Genomic DNA, 21,955 nt, shown 5'->3' with positions numbered 1-21,955 from the left:
AGTTCGAAGATCTGCTGTTCCTATGATAGTCTGTTAGTTTGTTCTTTTTTTATGACATTTTGTGTTTGTTTTTTTTTTACCTCATTCATTTAACTGATATCAGCGGTTGAAAATTTTTCACATAAAAACAGATAATCCTTAAAGAAGTTCTTGCAACATACATTAACACACATGTTTTTATACTGAGTTTATTAATGATGCCAAACATGATAAATCAAACAAGCCTTTATAATGGGTGTTTTGATTTAAGAGAATTAAGAGAGAAAATACGGAAGCCTCTGTCACATTGTTTTACGCATGTTTACATATCTAAAAAAACTGTTTTTATATAGGGCTACACTCACAGAATTAAAACAAATTTTGAAAAATATATTCAGCATGTTGTTTTTGTAAAGTGTATGTCTGTTTATTGAGATGAAGAGAGTAAAATTTACAATGGTACATTGCGTCAAGATGGGGTACATTACATCTGCAGTGACGTTTCTACCAAATTTCAATTCCCTGAACACAGTCTATGATTAGCCTTAAACGGTTAAATTATTATTAGCTGAATTATTCAGAAAGTAAGTTTGGCTGCCATCAATTGGAGCCAATTTGAGCATTCAGCATGCAGAGTGAGTGAATTTTCATCAGTGCAAACAAAGCTGTGACATTTGAGTTACTCTTGCTCTGATTCCATAGCAGTGGTGCATATGTGCAGTTTATATGGCCTCTCAGAGTTGATTCAGTATCAGAGTTGTAAGAAGGCAATTCCTATGCCAATGACACACAAGGCAAATTTGCAATAGTCTAACAGGGGTATTTGTTTATTTATTAAACTATTAGTATAATAGTCTCTTTGCTAGTGCAACTCCTACACTTGTGTTTAAAGCATGGCCCTTTAAAATTTCTAATTGCAGTGCCAGGTAGCCCTGCTGCCTCAATCTGCTCTGATATCACAGGAAGAGATGGGAGATCTAAAATACAAAACATAGCTTGCTGTTGAAATCCATTTAGTTATTCAAATACAAGCAAAATTATTGTGTTATTATGTTATTATCCCTTTAACATTGTATGATCAGAATGGTGGGTATTTTTCCAAATACAGAGCTACTGGAGAATTACAAAGTTGGGTTCCTGTTTTTGTACCCCTGGCAGCATACCAGGGATTTAATAGGAATATGTAAATGACTATGGGCTCACATTTACGCATCCACTTGAAAAACATTTATTTAGCCTTTGTTACCATGTCCAAAATCTTCTACCACATCTGTTTGAAGTCAGCCATGTATGAAGTAGGTGAAGTTAACAAGCAGCATGAGTGCCATAAGAAACTGACCTCATCTCAGCTTTTTTGCTCTGAAAGGTTATTTTAATGCTGTATGTCCATACATGCAAGAGTATACAGATAATGTCAAATGCAATAGGAAAATACAAAGCCTCCTTTTTACAGCTCTGTTTTTAAGTCTTTCGCCAGACAAGCATCAGATAAATTCTGTCCCGATTGTTTGCAGCAGGCAAAACCTTTAAAGTTAAGGCAAATGCTATGAAAACGAGCACATAAAGCAGCGCTGCGGGCTTAAATCTCGATGGTTAATGCCTGCGTTTATGAACCTTCTGTTGGCTTTTCCCTCAGCACACTGACAGCGTCCACAATGCTTACTCAGCCTGTACTGGATAATTAGCCCCGTTTTACTCTGATCAGCCCTGTGTGTTTTAGTGGAGAACAAAAAGGATAAGATGGAGCAAAGCCACTCTCTTGTGTGATTAGTGACTGGATGAGGATAATTTTAAAGCTCAAGATAATCTCTGCTGCATTGATTGCTGGTGTTTTTATTTTATTATCGAGTTGGATTTCTGCAGGAATATTTTGTCCACATAAAAGTGTGAATGTGAATCTGAGTGAGCGCTGGACACTCTTTCTTCAACTTGTCTTCAGTTTGCCACACTTTAGCTCCCGAACGCATCAACTCACTGACAGTATAGATTAGTAAAACTGAAAAGCAACTGAGGATTTTTACATCTAGAGAGTAAAGAATGTTGCCTTTGAGCTGTTGTGAATAATGGTAAAGTTTTTGGGATTACAGCAACAGAAGTGTTCTGCTTAATTGAGTCTGAGGAGGAAATATATATATAAATTAAAAGCTTGTTTTTAGCACAAGAAGTCTATGTTTTTGTCAAAAAGGCAATCATGTACCAAAGCATTAAGAAAATGCTATAAAAGCTGTTTTATAGCTGGTGTAAAAGCTGCAAAATAAACTAGATGGCTCCAATAAGCCTTGCAATTTTCTGTAGTTAATTTATAATGAGAACTAACCAATTAAAGTATTTTAGACATTTCTGTAGGTAATTCTGCCTTGTAAAACATTGTAATTATAGATTATGCATGTGTCTCCTGGGCTTTTATTAGCCTATGTCAATAAATTATGCAAGCATTCAATTAGATTTGAAATAGCATTTCCCTTTGCAGTACTTTTTGAACAATATTGTCACAGGCATGTGCAACAGGCTGGGTTTTGGTGGTTTGATTCACTCATATGCTCAGGCATACAGGTCCTTCTCAAAATATTGGCATTTTGTGATAAAGTTAATTATTTTCCATAATGTCATGATGAAAATGTAACATTCATATATTTTAGATTCATTGCACACTAACTGAAATATTTCAGGTCTTTTATTGTCTTAATACGGATGATTTTGGCATACAGCTCATGAAAACCCAAAATTCCTATCTCATAAAATTAGCATATCATTAAAAGGGTCTCTAAACGAGCTATGAACCTAATCATCTGAATCAACGAGTTAACTCTAAACACCTGCAAAAGATTCCTGAGGCCTTTAAAACTCCCAGCCTGGTTCATCACTCAAAACCCCAATCATGGGTAAGACTGCTGACCTGACTGCTGTCCAGAAGGCCACTATTGACACCCTCAAGCAAGAGGGTAAGACACAGAAAGAAACTTCTGAACGAATAGGCTGTTCCCAGAGTGCTGTATCAAGGCACGTCTGTGGGAAGTCTGTGGGAAGGAAAAAGTGTGGCAGAAAACGCTGCACAACGAGATGAGGTGACCGGACCCTGAGGAAGATTGTGGAGAAAGGCCGATTCCAGACCTTGGGGGACCTGCGGAAGCAGTGGACTGAGTCTGTAGTAGAAACATCCACAGGCGTGTGCAGGAAATGGGCTACAGGTGCCGCATTCCCCAGGTCAAGCCACTTTTGAACCAGAAAGAGCGGCAGAAGCGCCTGACCTGGGCTACAGAGAAGCAGCACTGGACTGTTGCTCAGTGGTCCAAAGTACTTTTTTCGGATGAAAGCAAATTCTGCATGTCATTCGGAAATCAAGGTGCCAGAGTCTGGAGGAAGACTGGGGAGAAGGAAATGCCAAAATGCCAGAAGTCCAGTGCCAAGTACCCACAGTCAGTGATGGTCTGGGTTGCCGTGTCAGCTGCTGGTGTTGGTCCACTGTGTTTTATCAAGGGCAGGGTCAATGCAGCTAGCTATCAGGAGATTTTGGAGCACTTCATGCTTCCATCTGCTGAAAAGCTTTATGGAGATGAAGATTTCATTTTTCAGCACGACCTGGCACCTGCTCACAGTGCCAAAACCACTGGTAAATGGTTTACTGACCATGGTATCACTGTGCTCAATTGGCCTGCCAACTCTCCTGACCTGAACCCCATAGAGAATATGTGGAATATTGTGAAGAGAACGTTGAGAGACTCAAGACCCAACACTCTGGATGAGCTAAAGGCCGCTATCGAAGCATCCTGGGCCTCCATAAGACCTCAGCAGTGCCACAGGATGATTGCCTCCATGCCACGCCGCACTGAAGCAGTCATTTCTGCAAAAGGATTCCCGACCAAGTATTGAGTGCATAACTGTACATGATTATTTGAAGGTTGACGTTTTTTGTATTAAAAACACTTTTCTTTTATTGGTCGGATGAAATATGCTAATTTGTGAGATAGGAATTTTGGGTTTTCATGAGCTGTATGCCAAAATCATCTGTATTAAGACAATAAAATACCTGAAATATTTCAGTTAGTGTGCAATGAATCTAAAATATATGAATGTTACATTTTCATCATGACATTATGGAAAATAATAAACTTTATCACAATATGCTAATATTTTGAGAAGGACCTGTAGACTGCAAAGTGTTCCTTGCAGTCTACATCTAAGATGCAAGGTTGTTTCAATTGAAGATTGTGGTGACAACCTCACTTTCTTTCACTTCTAGATTCAGTGGTTAATTTCAGATAAGGTACATTTCCAAGTAGAAATAGTAAAGTTAATCTGTTTTCTCCAGCTTATCCAATATTTGGTAGATGAAGTTAAATGTCCAGCTGGAATACTCAGACATTCCTCTTCCAAGCAACACATCTCCAGTTAGGAGATAATTATAAGTGAGTTGTGTTTGTACTATCAACACAAAGTCAAGCTTGTATACAGGGCAGGTTGTAATCTGTGCTTCATATTGCCATTTCTGTTTTGGACATCCCATCTCAATGTGGAGTAATAAAGATAAGGATCTCTGGTTTGGACATCTCAGGGTCTCATCTTTGCAGACATGAAAGTTAAAGTTATGCTGCAGAGTTCAAGGATTCACTGGAATGGTTCACAACCCAGTATGAAGTGCACAGCATCAAAGTCTTCTCCTAAGACTGAGGCCATCCTTGTGAACATTTCCTTGCAAAGACAAAAAAACGCAAATTTGCCTTATGTATGAACTATTTACAAATGTGGTTGAAAAGTGAAAGGTGAAAAAACATCCACATCTTTGATGTTTAAATGCAATTAAAAGGTGGTTGGGGTTGGTCAAATGAGCTCACCAAGCCTGACTTTAAACATCTTTGGACAGGACCAGTCGACTGAAAATTTTCAACATATTTTTTCCGGATTAAATAAAGAAAAGTACTGGCCAACCTTAAGTTACCAAGCAAAAAACAAAAACAAAAATACATTCATGAGCATCCAGTTTTTGGATGGATGGTTTTCAGTTGGAAAAAGGTAGGCATCTACTCACATGTCATTGATCAATTGTAGTCTCTAGCACATGATTATGTTCATGAGTGATGGTAGGATCAAGCAGGAATTGAATAGAAAGATTTCAGCTTTGTCTGCAATAAAGGTGGCCAATGCTCTGGTCTGTTTTAGTGAAGCAAGAGCAGACTCAAAAGGCAGAACTCCCAATTTACTAGTCAGCCTACATTCCAGCATTTACCTATGGTGATTAGGTATGGTTCATGACAAAAAACATAAGATCCTAGATACAAGCAGCTGGAAACAGTCCTCCTCTATAGAGTGGCTGGGCTCAGCCTTAGAGATAATGCTAGGAACTCCATCATTAGGAGGGAGAGCATAATAGAGGCTTGCTTCTCTCTGTTGTACACAGTCATTTTAGACGCAAATTATCATGGTTTCTCCAGGGTGCTTTCCTTTGGAGACTGTGCATGCCACTGGGAATGACCTAATGCCATGCACAGAACTTGCTTAAGGGGCTTTAATTTACTCCTTCTGGCCCGGAAACATCTTAGAATTCCCCAAAATTAGCAGGAACAAGCCAGACGTAGTCCGCCTTTCTCATCTTAAGAGGACAGCTCTGTGCTATGTAAACTATGTGTCCACAGTGTCACGGAGTGGTTTTGGGTTGGACCAAAGCGCAGACAAGAGCTTGGTAGCAGCATTGTGAAAGATCCAGGGCTTTATTCAAGTTCACAGACGTGACAAAAACACACAGGTACTGACCAGGGTCGAGATCCAAACACTAACAAAACCGACTCTGCAGGAACATGGAAACACTTGGCCGAGGGTAGAGGAGTAGAAGGAGTTGAAACGCAAGGAACCCACCAAACATAATGAGGTGAGGCAAGGAGGCAGGAAGGCAGAGGGAACAGGTGAAGCTAATACAAGTAATTAACAAGACACCGAGCAGACCTAAAACAAAACTATAAACAAAGATAAAAACATAAGAATTAAGAATAAACATGAACTAAAGGAAACTGAGAACCTTGAGGGAACACAACAAGCTAAGGCCTAAACACTTAACAAAATAGGAACCAAAAGGGAACCCTGACTAAAAAGTAAACAAACCTAAACAAACACTGACTGAACCAAAACTGAGGATGAAGCAGAGGAAACGAGGACTAGAATAAAAGTAAACAATAACTAAAGCTAACCTATAAAGGAGGAACTTGAGAACAAAGATAAACTAGAGGAACAAGGCTAAGGGGGACCGGAGAACTAATAATAATAATAATAATGAAACCATTCTAAGAACAGGAAAGCAACGCCAAGGGAACAAAGGGTGAGAGGAGAACACAATGGGAGGCAGAAGAAAACTAGAACTGTAGGAAAAACAGAAAACATGAATACAAAACTATAAACAAGAAACCTCTAGTTAACAGTAAACAAAACACAAAGTCCAAAATGTCACACCCTGACACACAGTTTCTAAGGTGAACAAAATAATTACGTGACATTAATGTTATCTAAAGTAAACATGTATAAGATGTCCATTAAAACCTATACTCTCTTGAGGCTTCCACACACAAACCCAACAAACCTGACATTACACTGCGTACCAGGAGTGTCTGCGTTTGTAGTTATTTTTACAGCAAGTGTAAATTTAAGCAGAAATAGAAGGAATGTACTATATTGGTCATGATAACCAGCCAAGAATGAAGCCAACATTTTACAGCAAATACAATGTGTTCTTTTGTGATCTGGAGAGAGGAAAATATAAAAATATGAGATCATGCAAAAACTGAAAGTGCTGTTTAATCTCAGAAACATATTGATTGAGCGTTACTAATTATTTCACTACTTTTGTTATTACAGCTAATATTTGACTTCTCTCTGGCCTGGTAGTCTGGCGGTTTTTCTTTCGGCAGCAACAGAATGCTTTGAGTTTGAAAGTGCTTTCACATTGTACTTAAAAAAAAAAAGAAATTCATTATTATCATAATTTAGCACAATACCTGACAGGGCAGCTACTGTAACATTTTGTACAAAACAGGTTCCTGTAATTACATGTCCACTAAAATGGGTTTAGAGAGATACTGACTCGCTTGATGTCCCTATTAAACCTAAATGCAATTAAATACAATATATATTTGTTAGAGCCCACATAAACCTCTCACCAGTTATGTAAACCAGTTGCATTAGCAAACCAGACCATTAACCAAATCCATATATTGTGTTTTGGATTATAAGCCTACTGCTCTAAGCAAACTAATCACTGTTTCATGTTGGACATTTTAAACACTATAAGCAGGTGTTTAGTTTGTTTATGCATTATAGAGGCTCTCCTTGACTTTATTCCTACCTACAGCTACAATTAATGTTTTAAGCACCTTTCAGGTCACTGATTTTATATTATTTGCTTCACCAAAATCAGTAGGCAGCAGGTTCTAGCAAAAAAAACCTCAGATAAATTCATTGTTCATATTGACACACAAATCTGTCTACTTTTAAAATTTAAAATGAAAGAGTAATAGAAGCTTTTTTAAAACTGATTGGAGGACATCAAAGTATTGATGATTTTTTTTTTTATCTGAACTTTGAGGGGGGTTGTTTCTGCTTGATGACTTTTTAAACATCCTCTTTTGAATAGATTTTCATTGGAAAACCTTGGTGTAATTTCTGACATGGATTTTCTAAACATTAACTCCATGATGTTATCCAGTTTCTTTGAATTACAACTTTCAACCAAGGCAAACTCCTGTCTTTCACCCTGGGATTTAGCATGCATTTTTTTTGCTGTATTTGTATTTATTTATGTATTTTTACTTTGATAACTGCAGTTACTTGTATTTGGAATCAGTAGTGTCCTTGTCTTTTAACTAGATTTACAAAACAAGAATATGAAGCACTGGTATAGAGCAACATTGGCTTCTTTATTACAGAACAGATTTAACATTTTATTAATTGTGTAAAACAGTATACTTGGGCTGACTACAGTTTGCTTAAAGAAAATGGTACCTCACTGTGTTCCAGCAACAGTATCACTCAAAGTGTGCAGCTTCAACATGAATTTTGTGTCATTCATTTATTGTATTTATTTAAAAAATAAAATAAAAACATTTATGCATATATAGGTTGTTGCATCATTCACCAATACGCATATTTATTATGCCGACTGTTTCATGTTCTCCAGTTGTCTTTGCTCATGTAAACTGCATTTTTATTGTGTAATTCCCAACACAGCTGGTCTCACAAATTCACAAATTGTAATGCAAAATGAGTAGGAAATTCTGGCTTAACGGATGTCCATTTAGACTGTAATTCTGATCCACTGAAAGGACAATGGGGTTGGGTTTGGGTCCTTTATTTATAGTTACTTACCTGTACAATGGTCTCAGAGAGAAGTTCAAAGTATGAGAATGCAGTTGCAGCTTCCCTATTTGTCTCTACTATGATCTCTCACCTCTTAGCTGCAGATCGGACTGGCTGAATGCGGCCCGGTTACAGAATCACTGATAAAGCCCTCACCACTTTGAAATTCTGACAGCATTTTGGATACCCATTAGGAAAAAGATAACAAGGTGGCAGACAAGATAAAACATTTTCTAAACACTACAAGAATTTCACAAATGGCTAATTGCAGATGATAAAGTGGGCATCTTCTTCAGATCATCTTGTCGGTGCCAAATGGCTGTTTTACCTCCCTGCACTAACATGACATTAGAATTAGATAAACAAACAAAAAAATGATGTAGGGACTAGTCAAAGCTGGACTGAGCTATCTCACAATGCTTACAGATTGGGACAGCCTTTTGAATGTATTTTTGTTTGAATATTTGGGACAATGTCTGAGCAAGTAAAAACATGCCCATGAACATCCAGTATTTAAAGGACTGAAAACTATGTGTCCTTAAGATGTTCCACTATCTAAATTTAAAAAACCGTCTCCATTTAAAAACCAGAGATAGTTCTTTGTCACACCAAACTACCAGCAAGCACAGATATTTCCTGGTAAGAGAAACTAAAATGTCCTAGAAGCTACTTGATAGTGCATTATGTATTCTGAGAGATGACAGATTTCTTTTCTTTAATGCTTCATGATTTTGGTTTTAGTCATGGCTGAGCTTGTTTCCTGCAGGTTCATGGCTGACTTTAATCTTTAGAAAGTTGATCTTGTTCTCAGTGTGACAGCTTAAATAAAGAACTAAACTTTGGTGTTTTTTACTGTTTTCCCCTCAAGGTACTGTAATGAACACCTGCCCTGCCCACCCCATGTGTACTGGTCGGCCTGGTCGGCTTGGGAACGTTGTAATGTGCCCTGTGGCGGAGGCATCCAATCACGACGCAGAACCTGTGAGAATGGCAACGACTGTCCAGGGTGTGGTCAGGTATGTCCCGCAAAAAGATGTTATTAATGCAATGCTCTGCTACTTACTTTCCTCTCTGGATATTCACTGTTAAGGAACTTGACTCTAACCCATTCGATCCGTTGAACACCCAGAAGTAATGAAACTGGAACATCGAACATGACCAAATCCCCTGGCTCTATTTATACAGTGGTGGCAAGCCATCAGATTTATTACCAAGACCTATTTAATGCCTCACACACACACACACACACAAACACACACACACACACAGTATTCACTATGCATATGAATAGGCTTATTTCTGCCACAAAGCTTTCCCCAAAGCTCATGATGCAAGGCACGGTTGAAATACGAGCCTTGATGAAAGAATGATGTTGACACTTGGGTTATTTCTAGTTTCTGTTTTTCATACACACATTCCTTGATCCACAGTCCTGGTAAGAATAAGAGAGAATGAACATGATGGCTTATCACATCATACTTGAAAGCCAATTAATGAATATGGGTCAGGGCCTTATGGCTATACGCGATACTTAAACTGCATTTTTGTCTGTAGTTTTTCTTTAAAAAGTAGCAGAGAGGTGGAATTGTTTATTGGTTAAGACAAAATTATTATTGGTTAAGGCAAAACTGAACTGATCATTTGAACTGTAAAATGTAGGGTTTACATTTTGCGTTTCAATCTGTGTCCTTTATAGTCGTTATTTGGAATGAAAGTTTAAATGCAAGCTTTTATGTCCTTGAATTGCACTTAAAGTTCTGTGAAAAAAAAGTATCCCTTTATGGGTTTCGCCTGTTTTACTTGTCATACTTATATGTTTCAGATATTCAAACTAATTTAAATATATGATATATGGAGTAAATACCAAAAAACATTTTCAAATAATGTCTTCAGTTTGTTAAGGAAAAAAGCAATCTAAACCAAACTGGCCTTTTGTGGAAAGGTAATTGGCCCCTAAAGCTAATAAATGAAGTGTTTGCAGTGACTGGTAATGACATGTTTCCACTGTAGCAGATTATTTTTCTATTCAGGAACATTGGAGAGTTTTAGAGCATGATTTATCTGTTTAAGGTAATGCCACCTTATCTGAATCACATGTCTGGACTTTGACTAGAAAGTGACCTCCTGGATGAGTCATCAGTTTGCTCTTGGAGTAACTTTAATAAACAGGAAGCTCATAGAAAGATTCACCATTGTCCCATGATTACTCCATTGGTGGATAATGGCTCCTCAAATAAGGTTGATCACTCATTATGCTACTTTCCATGTTGCTATCAACTTTCTCCCTGATTTACATGTTGGCAGCTGTTTAATAGTCTGTCTACACATAACATTCATATCCAGCCTGAATCATCCTGGCATACCTCTGCATTTCTTTAGCAACTCAGCTCATAAACACAGATCTGTCATGGAGTGACATTTTGGACTTGTTGGTTTATTTTGTAATTTTGATTCTCCTTATGGCTCTTTGTTTATTTCTTAAGTTATTGTTTCTATGTTCCCCTCTAGTTTCTCTGTTTACTTTAGTTCATAGTTATTCTAGTTCTTTATTTCCTCCTCTGATTTATTCTCTTGCTTAGTTTGTGTTTTCTGTTTTAGTCCTTTCACCCATCCTCAGCCTTTGTATTTGTTTCACCTGTTCCTTGTCACACCTGTTCCCTGTTTCTTTGATTACCTGCCTTTGTTCCCCTCTCTGTGCTCTGTGTATATTAGTTGTTCTGTTTGTTTAGTTCCTCGCTGGTTCCTTGTTTCTATGTCGGTGATGTCTATGCTTCGTTTATGCAACGTTTCTATGCTACGTTTCTATGTCTATGCTTTGTTCATGCTTCGTTTATGCTACGCTTTGGATACCTATGCTTTGTTTGGACTATGCTATGCCTTGCTATGAGTACCTGCAGGTTTGCGCAAGTTTTGATCTAGTCCTTGTTTCATCCCTGCAGTGTGTTTTGTTTCCTTTTGGACTTTTATGAATAAATAAGGAAGTAACTATGATGCGGCTACCGAGCTCTGTTCTGCGCTTTGGTCCGACCCACAGTCCTTCCTCGACAAGATCAGATGTTGGCAAACAAGAAGATAGACCATCATCTACCCACTGTTATTCCCAGAAGGGAAACCTGTCTTTGACTGTCGCCGTTTCTTATTATGTTGGATGTATCCCCAGTGTAAAATGATCAGTTTATGTCAGAGACTGTTTTTGTTGGTGTCAAACAACGCAATGCTGAAGGTCAAACACTGCCCTAACTTTTCTGACTGGATAAAAAAGCGGCTCGGCATTTTCTTCTTTCTCGCTCTTGGAGGCTTGCCTTTTTGTCCCCTTTACCTTTGTTTTTTTTCATCGGCTCCTTGTCCATTCCATTGTGATATGTGCTTAATTAGGCCGGTCTGAGCCAGTGGAGATGTAATTGCAAACAGACTTCACAAACACCCTTTTGTCTTGGAGAACTTGAGACAGCTTTGGTAATTCACAGTATAGCTGCACATTAACTCTGATCAAATAAATATTTTCTAGCTATCATTTAAAACTATGACAATAAGCCAAATGGCAACAGATGTTAATGCAGAACAATTACCTCAGTCTAAGACACCCAGCTTACCTATTCAATACTGCCAAATTATCTAATTGGACTATAATATCTTTTATTAATGCATTTAAACATTCTAAGAATGATGAGAGTCGTTGCAATATGCTAATTCAATTTCATCAGGCACTTATAGAGTGTAATAAAGTTACTTTTTACATGCCATCTGTCTGATGTTCATCTTGAATGGCTGAATACACACACACACACACACATATATATATATATATATACACACATATATATATATGATGCTGTCACATCAAACGCATGATATATTTCATGGGGATTTTAAGTCACAGACTAAGACAAAAAAGTACATAATCGTGAGGTGAAAAGAAGATATTTAGGTTTGAGCTTTGACTAGGCCATTTTAACACATGAATATGCTTTGATCTAAACCATTCTATTATAGCCTGGCTGTATCTTTGGAGTTTCGTCCTGCTGGAAGTTGGTCTGCCCCAGTCTCAAGACCTTTGCAGCCTCTAATAGGTTATCTTCCATGACTGCCCTGTATTTAGCACCATCCACCTTCCCATCAGCACTGACCAGTTTCCTTGTACCAGCTGAAGAAAAGCATCAACAACGCCTTTGTGTGGCCACCATCATGTTTCATGGTAGAGATGCTTTGTTCAGAGTGATGCGCAGCATTTGTCTTCTGCAGCGTTTTGTGGTTAGATTACAGGCGGATTATATGCATCTCAAGGCAGCTGACTGCATTAGATTTGATTTAGGGGTGTCAATGTAAGCAGGGCTGCATAAGATTCTATGTCTCAAATCTGCTGCTGTTTTTGGTCGTAATTTGTAGTTTTTAGATCAGGCATCGTAATGAGATTTCAAAACAAAAATGCTCTTTGAGCTTAACAACACTGTGAAATTGTACATTTGTGTATGTTTACTGATATTAATACCATCACATCCACATGTGGTTAGCTGCAGGTGGCTACCAGATACTGACGGGCAGAGATAAACCAGCATCTGCTCTATGTTTTCTAAGATGTCAGAGAAAAAATTCACAAGATCTACAAACTTTTGGAACTTTTTGGAAAAGCATGTATCCCAGTATGTTGTAAATTCTCTTTACCCACAGCTTTTTAGCTCATGCATTCTCCACAGGGAGCTCACATCACAGTAAGACACAGACTAGCTGAAGTGAAACTTCAGTGGAAACAGAGGTGACTCTACTTGCAATGCAACAACTTCACTGTCTGGAATACATAATGCGTTTGCATGCTTCATTAAAAAGTTAAAGGAGTGTGTTCGGTTTTATATCACATAATATTTAATGTTATGCTTTTTACACCTAAAACACTCTCCTGCATTAAACTGTATGTGAAGTTTTTATTCCAGAGCTGTTGACGCCAGAGACCACATAAATTTACCTTAATTTGCCTCAGCCCAGGTCCCTGCAGCAGTGACACATTGCTCTGTACCTACACAGATCTGAATCTTCAGCGAGGCTGGAAAAATCTGGGTATTGACAGACAATTTTGGCTCTGGTTTCCTAGCAATGATGCACTGAGAGTTTGAAAGATGCACTTATACCTTGTGTGCAGTACATAACCATATAGTTGCTTGTGGATTACTAAGAAAATATGCAACTAAAAAAACTATCTCATGAACCCTTGGATAAAGTAAAGGATTAACTAAATCTTCCCCTAAACAGTGAATTAAAGAGTTCATTTTGTTGATTATGATGCCTTCAAAATGATGTTAAAATATGTATATATATTAATCAATTGTAAACCTTTGCAGAGGTTTAGAGACGGCAAAAGGTAACTGATTATCAAAAAGAACTTTGAAGATTAAGCACTAAAGAAAATCATTGATGGGAAAATGATCACATTTCATTGTTGGGTGACAGCTATTTCAAAGAAGATGCTTATATTGCTTTGTAAAAATATTCATAACCCATTTATTTAAATTTTATCACATTACCGTGGAGCACGTAAAGGGACATTGATGGAAAAAAAAACAAAAAACTTTCACACTAGATGCTTTCTTGAGCACACCAGATAATTTCTCCATTGTGTACCTCACAGAGTTTTTCGGGCTACTGTGTAAATAAATACCTGATCTAATTGTGCTACATTTCTGGTTTGGGTTGTAATGGACTGTAATGACATTGCTGGGTTGCTAGCCAGACGTCAGCGTTATGTTGTTTAAGAACAACATTTAAAGTGAATCTTGAAGTTTATTTTGGCGCAAGGCCTATGTAAAGTATCATAAATGTATTCGTACATTAAGCCACTAAATCAGTGTATTTTATTGCATAATTGTGAATGCAAGGAAAATGATACACTGTTTTCTACATCTTTAAACCAATGGAAATGCGACGTGTTCATTTGCATTTATGCCCCCTGAGTCAATACTTTGTAGAACCATCTTTCACTGTACCTACAGCATCAAGTCTTTTAGGATATGCTTCTACCAGCTTTGCAAGTTTTGGCAATAATGTGCAAAATATCTCAAATTCAGTCTGGTTAAATGGAGAGAGTTTTGGCAATAATGTGCAAAATATCTCAAATTCAGTCTGGTTAAATGGAGAGAGTCTGTGAACAAAGTTCAAGTCTTTCTGAAGGTTCTGAAATAGATTTAGGGCCAATCTTTAACTCTACCATTTTAATATTTCAATATGCTTTGATCTAAATCATTCCATTCTAGCTCTCGCTGTATGTTTAGGGTTGTTGTCCAGCTGGAATGGAGAGCAATTGTTTGCAAGGGATTTTTCTAGGATTATCAGTGTATAATTGAAGTCATTTCTAAAGAAGCACTTGTCAAATTTATCTTAAAATACAGCTTAACCATAGCTTGTCAACTTTATGAACTCATTCAGTGATTAATCCTTTATTAATTAATCTGATTCCAGCTTACTGTTGGCACTAACCTAAAAGGCTTTTTAGGTTATTTTAGGCTATTATAAGAAAACTGGACTATATTTGATAATATCTGCTTCAAAATCTGAAATACACTGAAGAATAGTTATGGCAATGTTTTTGATGATTGAAAAGAAAGAGTAAGGAATATTTGGGTTAGTCGCAATTCATGTGGTCATGGTATCACACAGTCCTGTTTCAGATTTATTTTTCCCCTAAAATCCTTCAAAGATTGTGCAAATCTCATCTCGTACTTATGTTCCCCATATTGTGTAATGTCTCGTCTTGTGAGTTGGATGTATCAGTAAATCTCTAGTTACTTATAAATAAATACTAAAAATATGTCAAAAAGACCTGCTTATAAACTCATCATTGGCCAACAACGATACAAAACATTGCAAGTTCTACCAAAAAAGGATTATGGAAGGATTCCAGAGAAAGATAGTTAAGTTTTTTATTGTATTTCAAGAGAAATGCAGTCAAATGACTGGTGGCAAGCAGCTTAAGTGGGGAAATCCATAAATATTCCGAAATGGGGTTATAATTGTCTGACGGTACTGTGTCAGAAATATATATTTCTTAGTATTTTAATACTAAAGGGGTAACATGCTTCAGCCAACCTCAAACAGCAAATGATCAGTGCAGTTATTTTTGTTTGTTATGTTTAAATATGAAAACTTTACCTACATAAATTCAAAGGAGTTTCCAAACTCTTAAACGGCACCGTGTTTCATAAAATTAAATACATAAGAGAACCTGTTAACAAGATCTTGTTTTCCTTCTAAGCGCTATGCCTGTATTCTCTTTGATTCCTCGTTTCTTTAGATGAAAGGCTGCTTACTTCTGGGTTTAGTGATCTTTAAAAATATATCACTCATAGTGTTATTTTCTATTGTGTGCAGTAAAATATCGCCCATAATCCAAGGATCAAAAAGAACTGTGGCATTATGCTGAGTTTGCCATGTAGACTTAGATAAGTAAAACTCAGGCCATAGAAAGCTGATGATGCACAGAGCTGCTTAATGAAATTGAGAGTTGTTCTATTTACCTGTAAGGAGCTCAGTCATGCAGGCAGGCTGTGAAATGAAAGTTAAGTACCCGATGTTTGTGCACGCAGCCGGATGTGTGAGCTTACTTGTGCATTGTTCTGCGTTAGTCATTGTGTGTGCACTGGTGTGTGGGGTGCTCCCAGGCAACAGTGGGCTTCATTATGGAGCCAGACTTGTGGTGAGACACACAGAGCGAAGAGAGGAGTCAGTGTTTGACAAAGTGTGTTTTGGTCGGTGCTGCTAATTGAACTGATGTGTCACTGAAACTTGAAGAACATTATGCCTCTGTCTTGGTGGACTCCACCACAACAGATAAAGATGTTGGCACTGCAGTGGATTGCTTACTCCCACTTCGCACATCTGGGGCAGACACACAAACACGGAGATATGAGTCTGTAAGCCAAGGTGTTTTTATAATAACCCATGCTGCTCACACACTCTCAGCTCACCCAGTCCAATAAGACATGCATTCACTTTAATAAGGGTAAGAGAGAGGAGAGGCATGACTTCTTATGTCCCCCTCTCACATCAGAGACATCCCAGAGAACCACCTCTACCTCCAATCTTACACAGAGAGGTAAATATATACAGTGTATTATCTGCTCCACATCCTGCTCTTATAATAAGGATGTTGAGAGCTTACAGTGAGTTTGCAGACTTTTTCACATTTTGTCACATTACAACTCCTAACTTCAATGTACTTTATTGAAAGCTATGTATGATAACCTTGAGAAAAACATCACGATTTCACTTTATTAACACAAACATTAAAAACAAAAATGTGTAACATAGTTAGATTGCTTTTATAGAAAAAAGCAACAATTATTACTTGCACTTGCTAAAATAACATCGATTATTACAGATATAAATCTGTGGTGTATCACATTTATTTGTTAATAAAAGACTGCAAGATATTTAAAAACAAAAGAAGCAAACTTTACTTCAGTCACATGCAGTCAAATTAAGTTTAAGTCAGTGTTAGCTAAATATAGTAGAGTATTTTTAAATGTTTTTAACAGGCTTCAGACAAAAATGGTACAAACACCTGTAGAAGCATTATGCACCTATTGCACAGAAAATTGTGCAATATTCTGCTCTACATAGAGTAACACTGAAAGCTAACTTTAAATAGTTACCTTACTAACCTTAGTTAGCTAACCTCTGGAATCGAGTCCGCTCCCCCACACCCAGCCACTGTGGAACTTTCTCTGGCATTTTCTTAAAGCGACTTTAAACCTTTAGTGTTGCCCAGTCAAAGTCTAAACCAAATTTCTATCTAGAATCTGTGGGAAAAAATTAAAATTGCTGTTCTCATCTGCTCTCTATCCAATCTGACTGAACTTGCACTATTTTGTAAAAAAGAATTTAAAAAAAGAACCAAAAATGTCTGCCTGTAGATGTACAAAGCTAGTAGAGCCATATCCTCAAAGACTTGTAAGTTTTGATTTCCCTACTGTGTTGGTTTATCACATAAAATATTAATACAATACGTTGACTTTTACGGTTGTTAGGTGAACAAAACATGAAAAACATATAAATAAAAAAGGTATAAATACTGTACCTTCGCTAAAAAGACTTTATTTTGCTTTCTTATTCTGACTATTTTCCTGTGTAGTTTTAATGACCTACAAAAATAACTGGAAAGGTCTGGGAAAGGAAACAGAATACGATAGGAGCTGCCAGGATCTATAAGGCTGCCATGTATGAACAAATAAACACGCTAGCTCTCCACACACCAAAATGAGTGCAGTGCCAGCCTCGAGTCAGACGTTTTACTCAGTTGTCAACTTGACAGGTCCAGCATAAACAGAAACAGCCCAGACACAGTCTAACATATACTGACCATCCATGCAGCTTGTTTGTGAGGATGCTTTCCGGCGTGGTCCCACCCAGCCTTCCTGAGCTCCATTCAAAAACCCATTATGGAGCTGCCTGCCTCTGAGCAGCTGCCCGTTAAAGCTTCTTCATAGCAAAAAATGTGCAGCTCTCTGTTGGCCTGTTTTGCTCATCATCTTCTGAGGGGATGAGTTGGATTTGAGCTGAAAATCAGCTGACTAATTGAGTTTAGTTTTGTCTTCCTCATGCCACCTGTTAACTCAGTGTTGCTTAATTGCCGCTCTGAAATTAATACTCTGCTGGAAATGTTTAATTTTTTGTGTGCTTTTATCACCTTTTTTATTATTTCCCAGTTAAAACCATAAAACATGGCTTTAAAGCCTGAAAAAGCACAGCTGAATGTTTACATAGAGCATAAAAGTTTAATTTAAATGTGTTTTTTATTTAGGAAGGAACTTTCACAGCAGTCAGGATGTAATGCATGTGAAACATGACCTATTCACTGCTTGAGTGCATCAAATGTCATCCAAATGAATGTACTTTATTTCTTTGTGGGTGTATGTGTGTTTTGGGGTTTATTTTTACTACCTCCAGTACAATTTTAATGAATTATTCAAGGCGCTCTTATGGCTGTATGGGTTGTTTTTGTTCTACACATCCACAATAACAAAGCTGATTTATTGCTGTAGGAGACAATAAACTTCCACTATCATTCACGGTTTGAAACTGGATTTAATATTTTCAACAGCAGGAGTGTTTAACTTGTTTTTTATAGATCCTAAAGTGGCACAGGGTTTATGCAGGAGACCACCAGTGTAATATGTTGGTATCACAGCACATTCTCATAACTTAATTTTGTTCATCCAGATGATTCACAGTAAAAACAAATTATTCAAATATCATTTCCAAACACCATAAATAGGACTTAACTGACCGTTCCCATTTACAAATTTCTTTCCATGACAAATCTGCAGTTTCCTTTTCTGTTACTCTTTTTAGCTTTTTTGTTGCCGACACTTTGCTGTAAGGGCTGCACGGTGGCTTAGTTGTTAGCATTGTTGCCTTGCAGCAAGAAGGTCCTGAGTTTGAGTCCTGCCCGGGGGGTCTTTCTGCATGGAGTTTGCATGTTCTCCACTTGCATGTGTGGGTTCTCTCAGGGTACTCAGGCTTCCTCCCACAGTCCAAAAACATGACTGTTAGGTTATTTGGTCTGTCTCATTTACCCTGATGGATGGATGGATGGATGGATGGATGGATGGACTTAACTGTAAAGTGACTTACACCTTATAACAAAGTGGCTTAAATTTTTATTCAGTTACCTTCCCTCAGACTAGTTGTCCATTAAAACCAAATAAATTAAAAATAATTAAGAAGACCAAATTTTAATGAAAATTTAAAAGGCTCACACTAAAGCAGATTGATCAAATTTAATGAGTGATTTGTCCTTTTATATATTTTAACATATAGAAAAAAACAAGATTAGGTTCCTCTTGTCTGCTGAGCATACATAAAAACTATATTCTTCAAATGTTAGGAGATCAAACAGCACAAGGAGCAGAAAGACTTGTCTAAGAAATCAGTGACTTATTGGTCAGCCGTGTTTGTTCACCCCTCTGCGTATATCTCCATGGTAACCAACCAATTTAAAATTTATTTGGGCTTTACCTCAGTGATGCACCACAGTTCCTATCTGAGCTACTGCTTTATCACTTGAAAAGAAGCATGTTAGCTACCAGCCCACTAGTGGTTGCCATCCAAATGTTTACTGCTCTTTGTCTTTTCATTGCCTTTTGCATTATGGCATCAATGACAACGCTAAAGAGAAGTGGGAAATTAGGTCACTCTCACTATTAAGGAAAGACAGCTGACATTTTTTATTACCTTATTACAACTGCTAAGTACTTCTTTAGTACACTTATCAAGATGAGTTGTGTTTCTCTTGTTAAACATATAGTGTTTAAGTTACTCTTCACATTGCAAAACTAAAAATAGATCCTAACAAATCCCATTTCTTTCAAATCCCTCACAATATGCTTGTCACTTAGCATCACAGTTAAGAGCCTCGATATTTTTTGCATTTCAGTCTCATTATTTTTCCATTTGACTTGCTTTTAAGGGCTTTCAGTTTTAACATATTGTGTCCTCTCCAATTTATCCCAGTTGTTTGAAATGTACTGCTTTTATGAAACCATTTTGGTTGAATATTCTCCTTCTATATTAACGATAGTATAAAGCTTGTGTCTTAACATGCAAATAAGGGCATCATTTGAAGTCTGTTTAGTCAATAGGATGGATTTATTGCATTGTATAACCAAGTATATACTTATCACTTTGTAAGGTGTATATAGTTGAGCAGAGACCTTGAATGAGGTTTAGCTTTAAACCCGTTAATTATCTCCTCAGCCCTATGCATCAATGCTAATCCATAGAGAATAAAGGGGGAAATGCTTTCCAGACAAGCCTCATTAAATATTTACTGTGTTTGACCACCATCTACAACTTGCACAACAAACACCCACAGATCTTTTGGCTTCCTTTCTCCCCATTGCCTGCCATGTGTTGCTGTCCTGTCGCTGTAGGTGATGGCGAGACACTGAGTTGGATTTTTCTCTACATTTTTCTACTCACATTATTGGTTGATAATCGCAAATTGTGAGCTAGTCCCTGATGCGTGACAATGTTAAATATTTATGTCTGGCATGAGATGGAGAGAGGCAGGAAGTGTGATGGAGGTGACACCCCCCATTCATCACAGGGGCCTTAACAGAATCTAAATCCTCCCTGTGTTTTTAACCTTCGTGCTCCAGGGAGAAGAGGAGGAGAAAGAAAGTGGCATAAAAGGGGAGAGAGAGAGAGAGAGAGATGAAACTGAGATATGGGCGGAAAAAAGTGAAGGGGGATAGATCTGACACAATTCGAGTTATGAGCAATTCGTGAAAAATGGGGTGAACAAAATGTAAAGATGGATGGATTCTAAGCAAGATCGTGAGGTTTGATAGGGAGAAAAAAAAAATGGAAGCGAGATGGTGAAAAATAGACCTGCATAATCTTTAAAGTATAGAGCTCTTTTTCCTCAGCTGACCTGTCAAGCTATCCCATGTGACGGGCTGACGGATGTGCAGACAGGAACTCTTATCTTATTTTGTCAAGGTCTGGCAGTTACTCAAGTTCTACTCAGCATAAATAAACAAGTGGGGAGGAAAATGGCAGCCGTCTCACCTTCTCTTCAAGGGTGTCATTTACTTCGCATTTGTCACTTCCTCAAACTCTGTATTTTTCAGCTGAGCATATGGTGGGGCTGGACTCCCATTTACCTGCCTAATGTCTCCTTGAATCATATAATCAAGCAGAATATTGGCTGTGGGAGATGGAGGAAATATATATAACCATGGCACTCCCGAATAACTCTCATGCATCATACCATTAGAGCTCCAGAGGTGTGTTATTCATTTTTACTGCCCTGGCTACCAAAACCAATCGTAGGTGGGAGGGGGATTTGTTATTACTGTTGTGTACTTTTCTTTTCAGTTTTTTCTGTTTTTTTTTTTTGGTTTTGTTTCCTAAATTAAACTTAAATTGTGCCACTGCACTGTCACTCCATCCATCATTCTTCATTTCAAATTAAGCTGGATCAATGCTTGGCTTGTTTGTTGTCTAATGAGAATTTAATCTTGTATCTTGTTTGTATTGTAAAAAATGTTTAGGTAATGCTTAGATCTGGTATACTCAGGAAAGATATTCATTAAACACCCCAAATCTCATTGTACTGTCCACTGCTTGATAAAACCCAGTTGCTTCTAGTCCAGCTGCCATGTTGCTAATGCTAAATGAGAGCTTTTAATCCGATGTGTATTCAGAATGGTCTGGTTTACTTACTCTTGACAGAACTGAAAAAATAATAGTAACAAGGCTTTTTTTTCTCAATAGCGGCAACACAACAGATAAACTGAGGCAAAACCTCCTTTAAATTTTCACAGTAGAGCGCATGTTTACAGTTTTACATTGAAGAGTCGCTCAGAACTTTAAATAAGATTTTAAATCTCATTAAAATCTTACAGGATCCTCTCCACTTGTGAAAACACAAAAGTCTCAATTCCGACTGAAACCTGTGTTCCTGCTATAGACTGTCATAAACCTCTAACATTTGTTAAGTTATTAAGCTGAATAAATTAAATGTGTTTACTTTGTTAATCAGTGCTTTAAAGAACACTGCCAACAACAGGAAGAGGGTAATTAGATTTGTTTTTTTTAATATGCAGGTGTAATTGGATTCCTTGTAATTCTTCACAGCAATAAAACA

General features: G+C 37.5%; 1 protein-coding gene across 2 annotated transcripts in view; it reads left to right on the top strand.

Moving 5' to 3' along the window:
- Nucleotides 1-21,955, top strand: part of sema5a (sema domain, seven thrombospondin repeats (type 1 and type 1-like), transmembrane domain (TM) and short cytoplasmic domain, (semaphorin) 5A) — a 242,647-nt gene that overhangs the window by 148,255 nt on the left and 72,437 nt on the right. For both annotated transcript variants that reach the window (XR_007035752.1, XM_047349930.1), the window contains exon 15: nucleotides 9,185-9,332. Coding sequence is in view for 1 of the 2 variants with exons in the window: in XM_047349930.1 (XP_047205886.1) it covers nucleotides 9,185-9,332 (148 nt within the window). In the remaining variant the exon portion in view is untranslated. The remainder of the gene's footprint in view (nucleotides 1-9,184; nucleotides 9,333-21,955) is intronic.

The sequence above is a fragment of the Girardinichthys multiradiatus genome, chromosome 21 (assembly GCF_021462225.1).
Source record: "Girardinichthys multiradiatus isolate DD_20200921_A chromosome 21, DD_fGirMul_XY1, whole genome shotgun sequence".
Lineage (NCBI taxonomy): Eukaryota > Metazoa > Chordata > Actinopteri > Cyprinodontiformes > Goodeidae > Girardinichthys > Girardinichthys multiradiatus.
The sequence above is the reverse complement of the archived record's forward strand: the minus strand, read 5'-3'. Positions and strand labels throughout refer to the sequence as shown.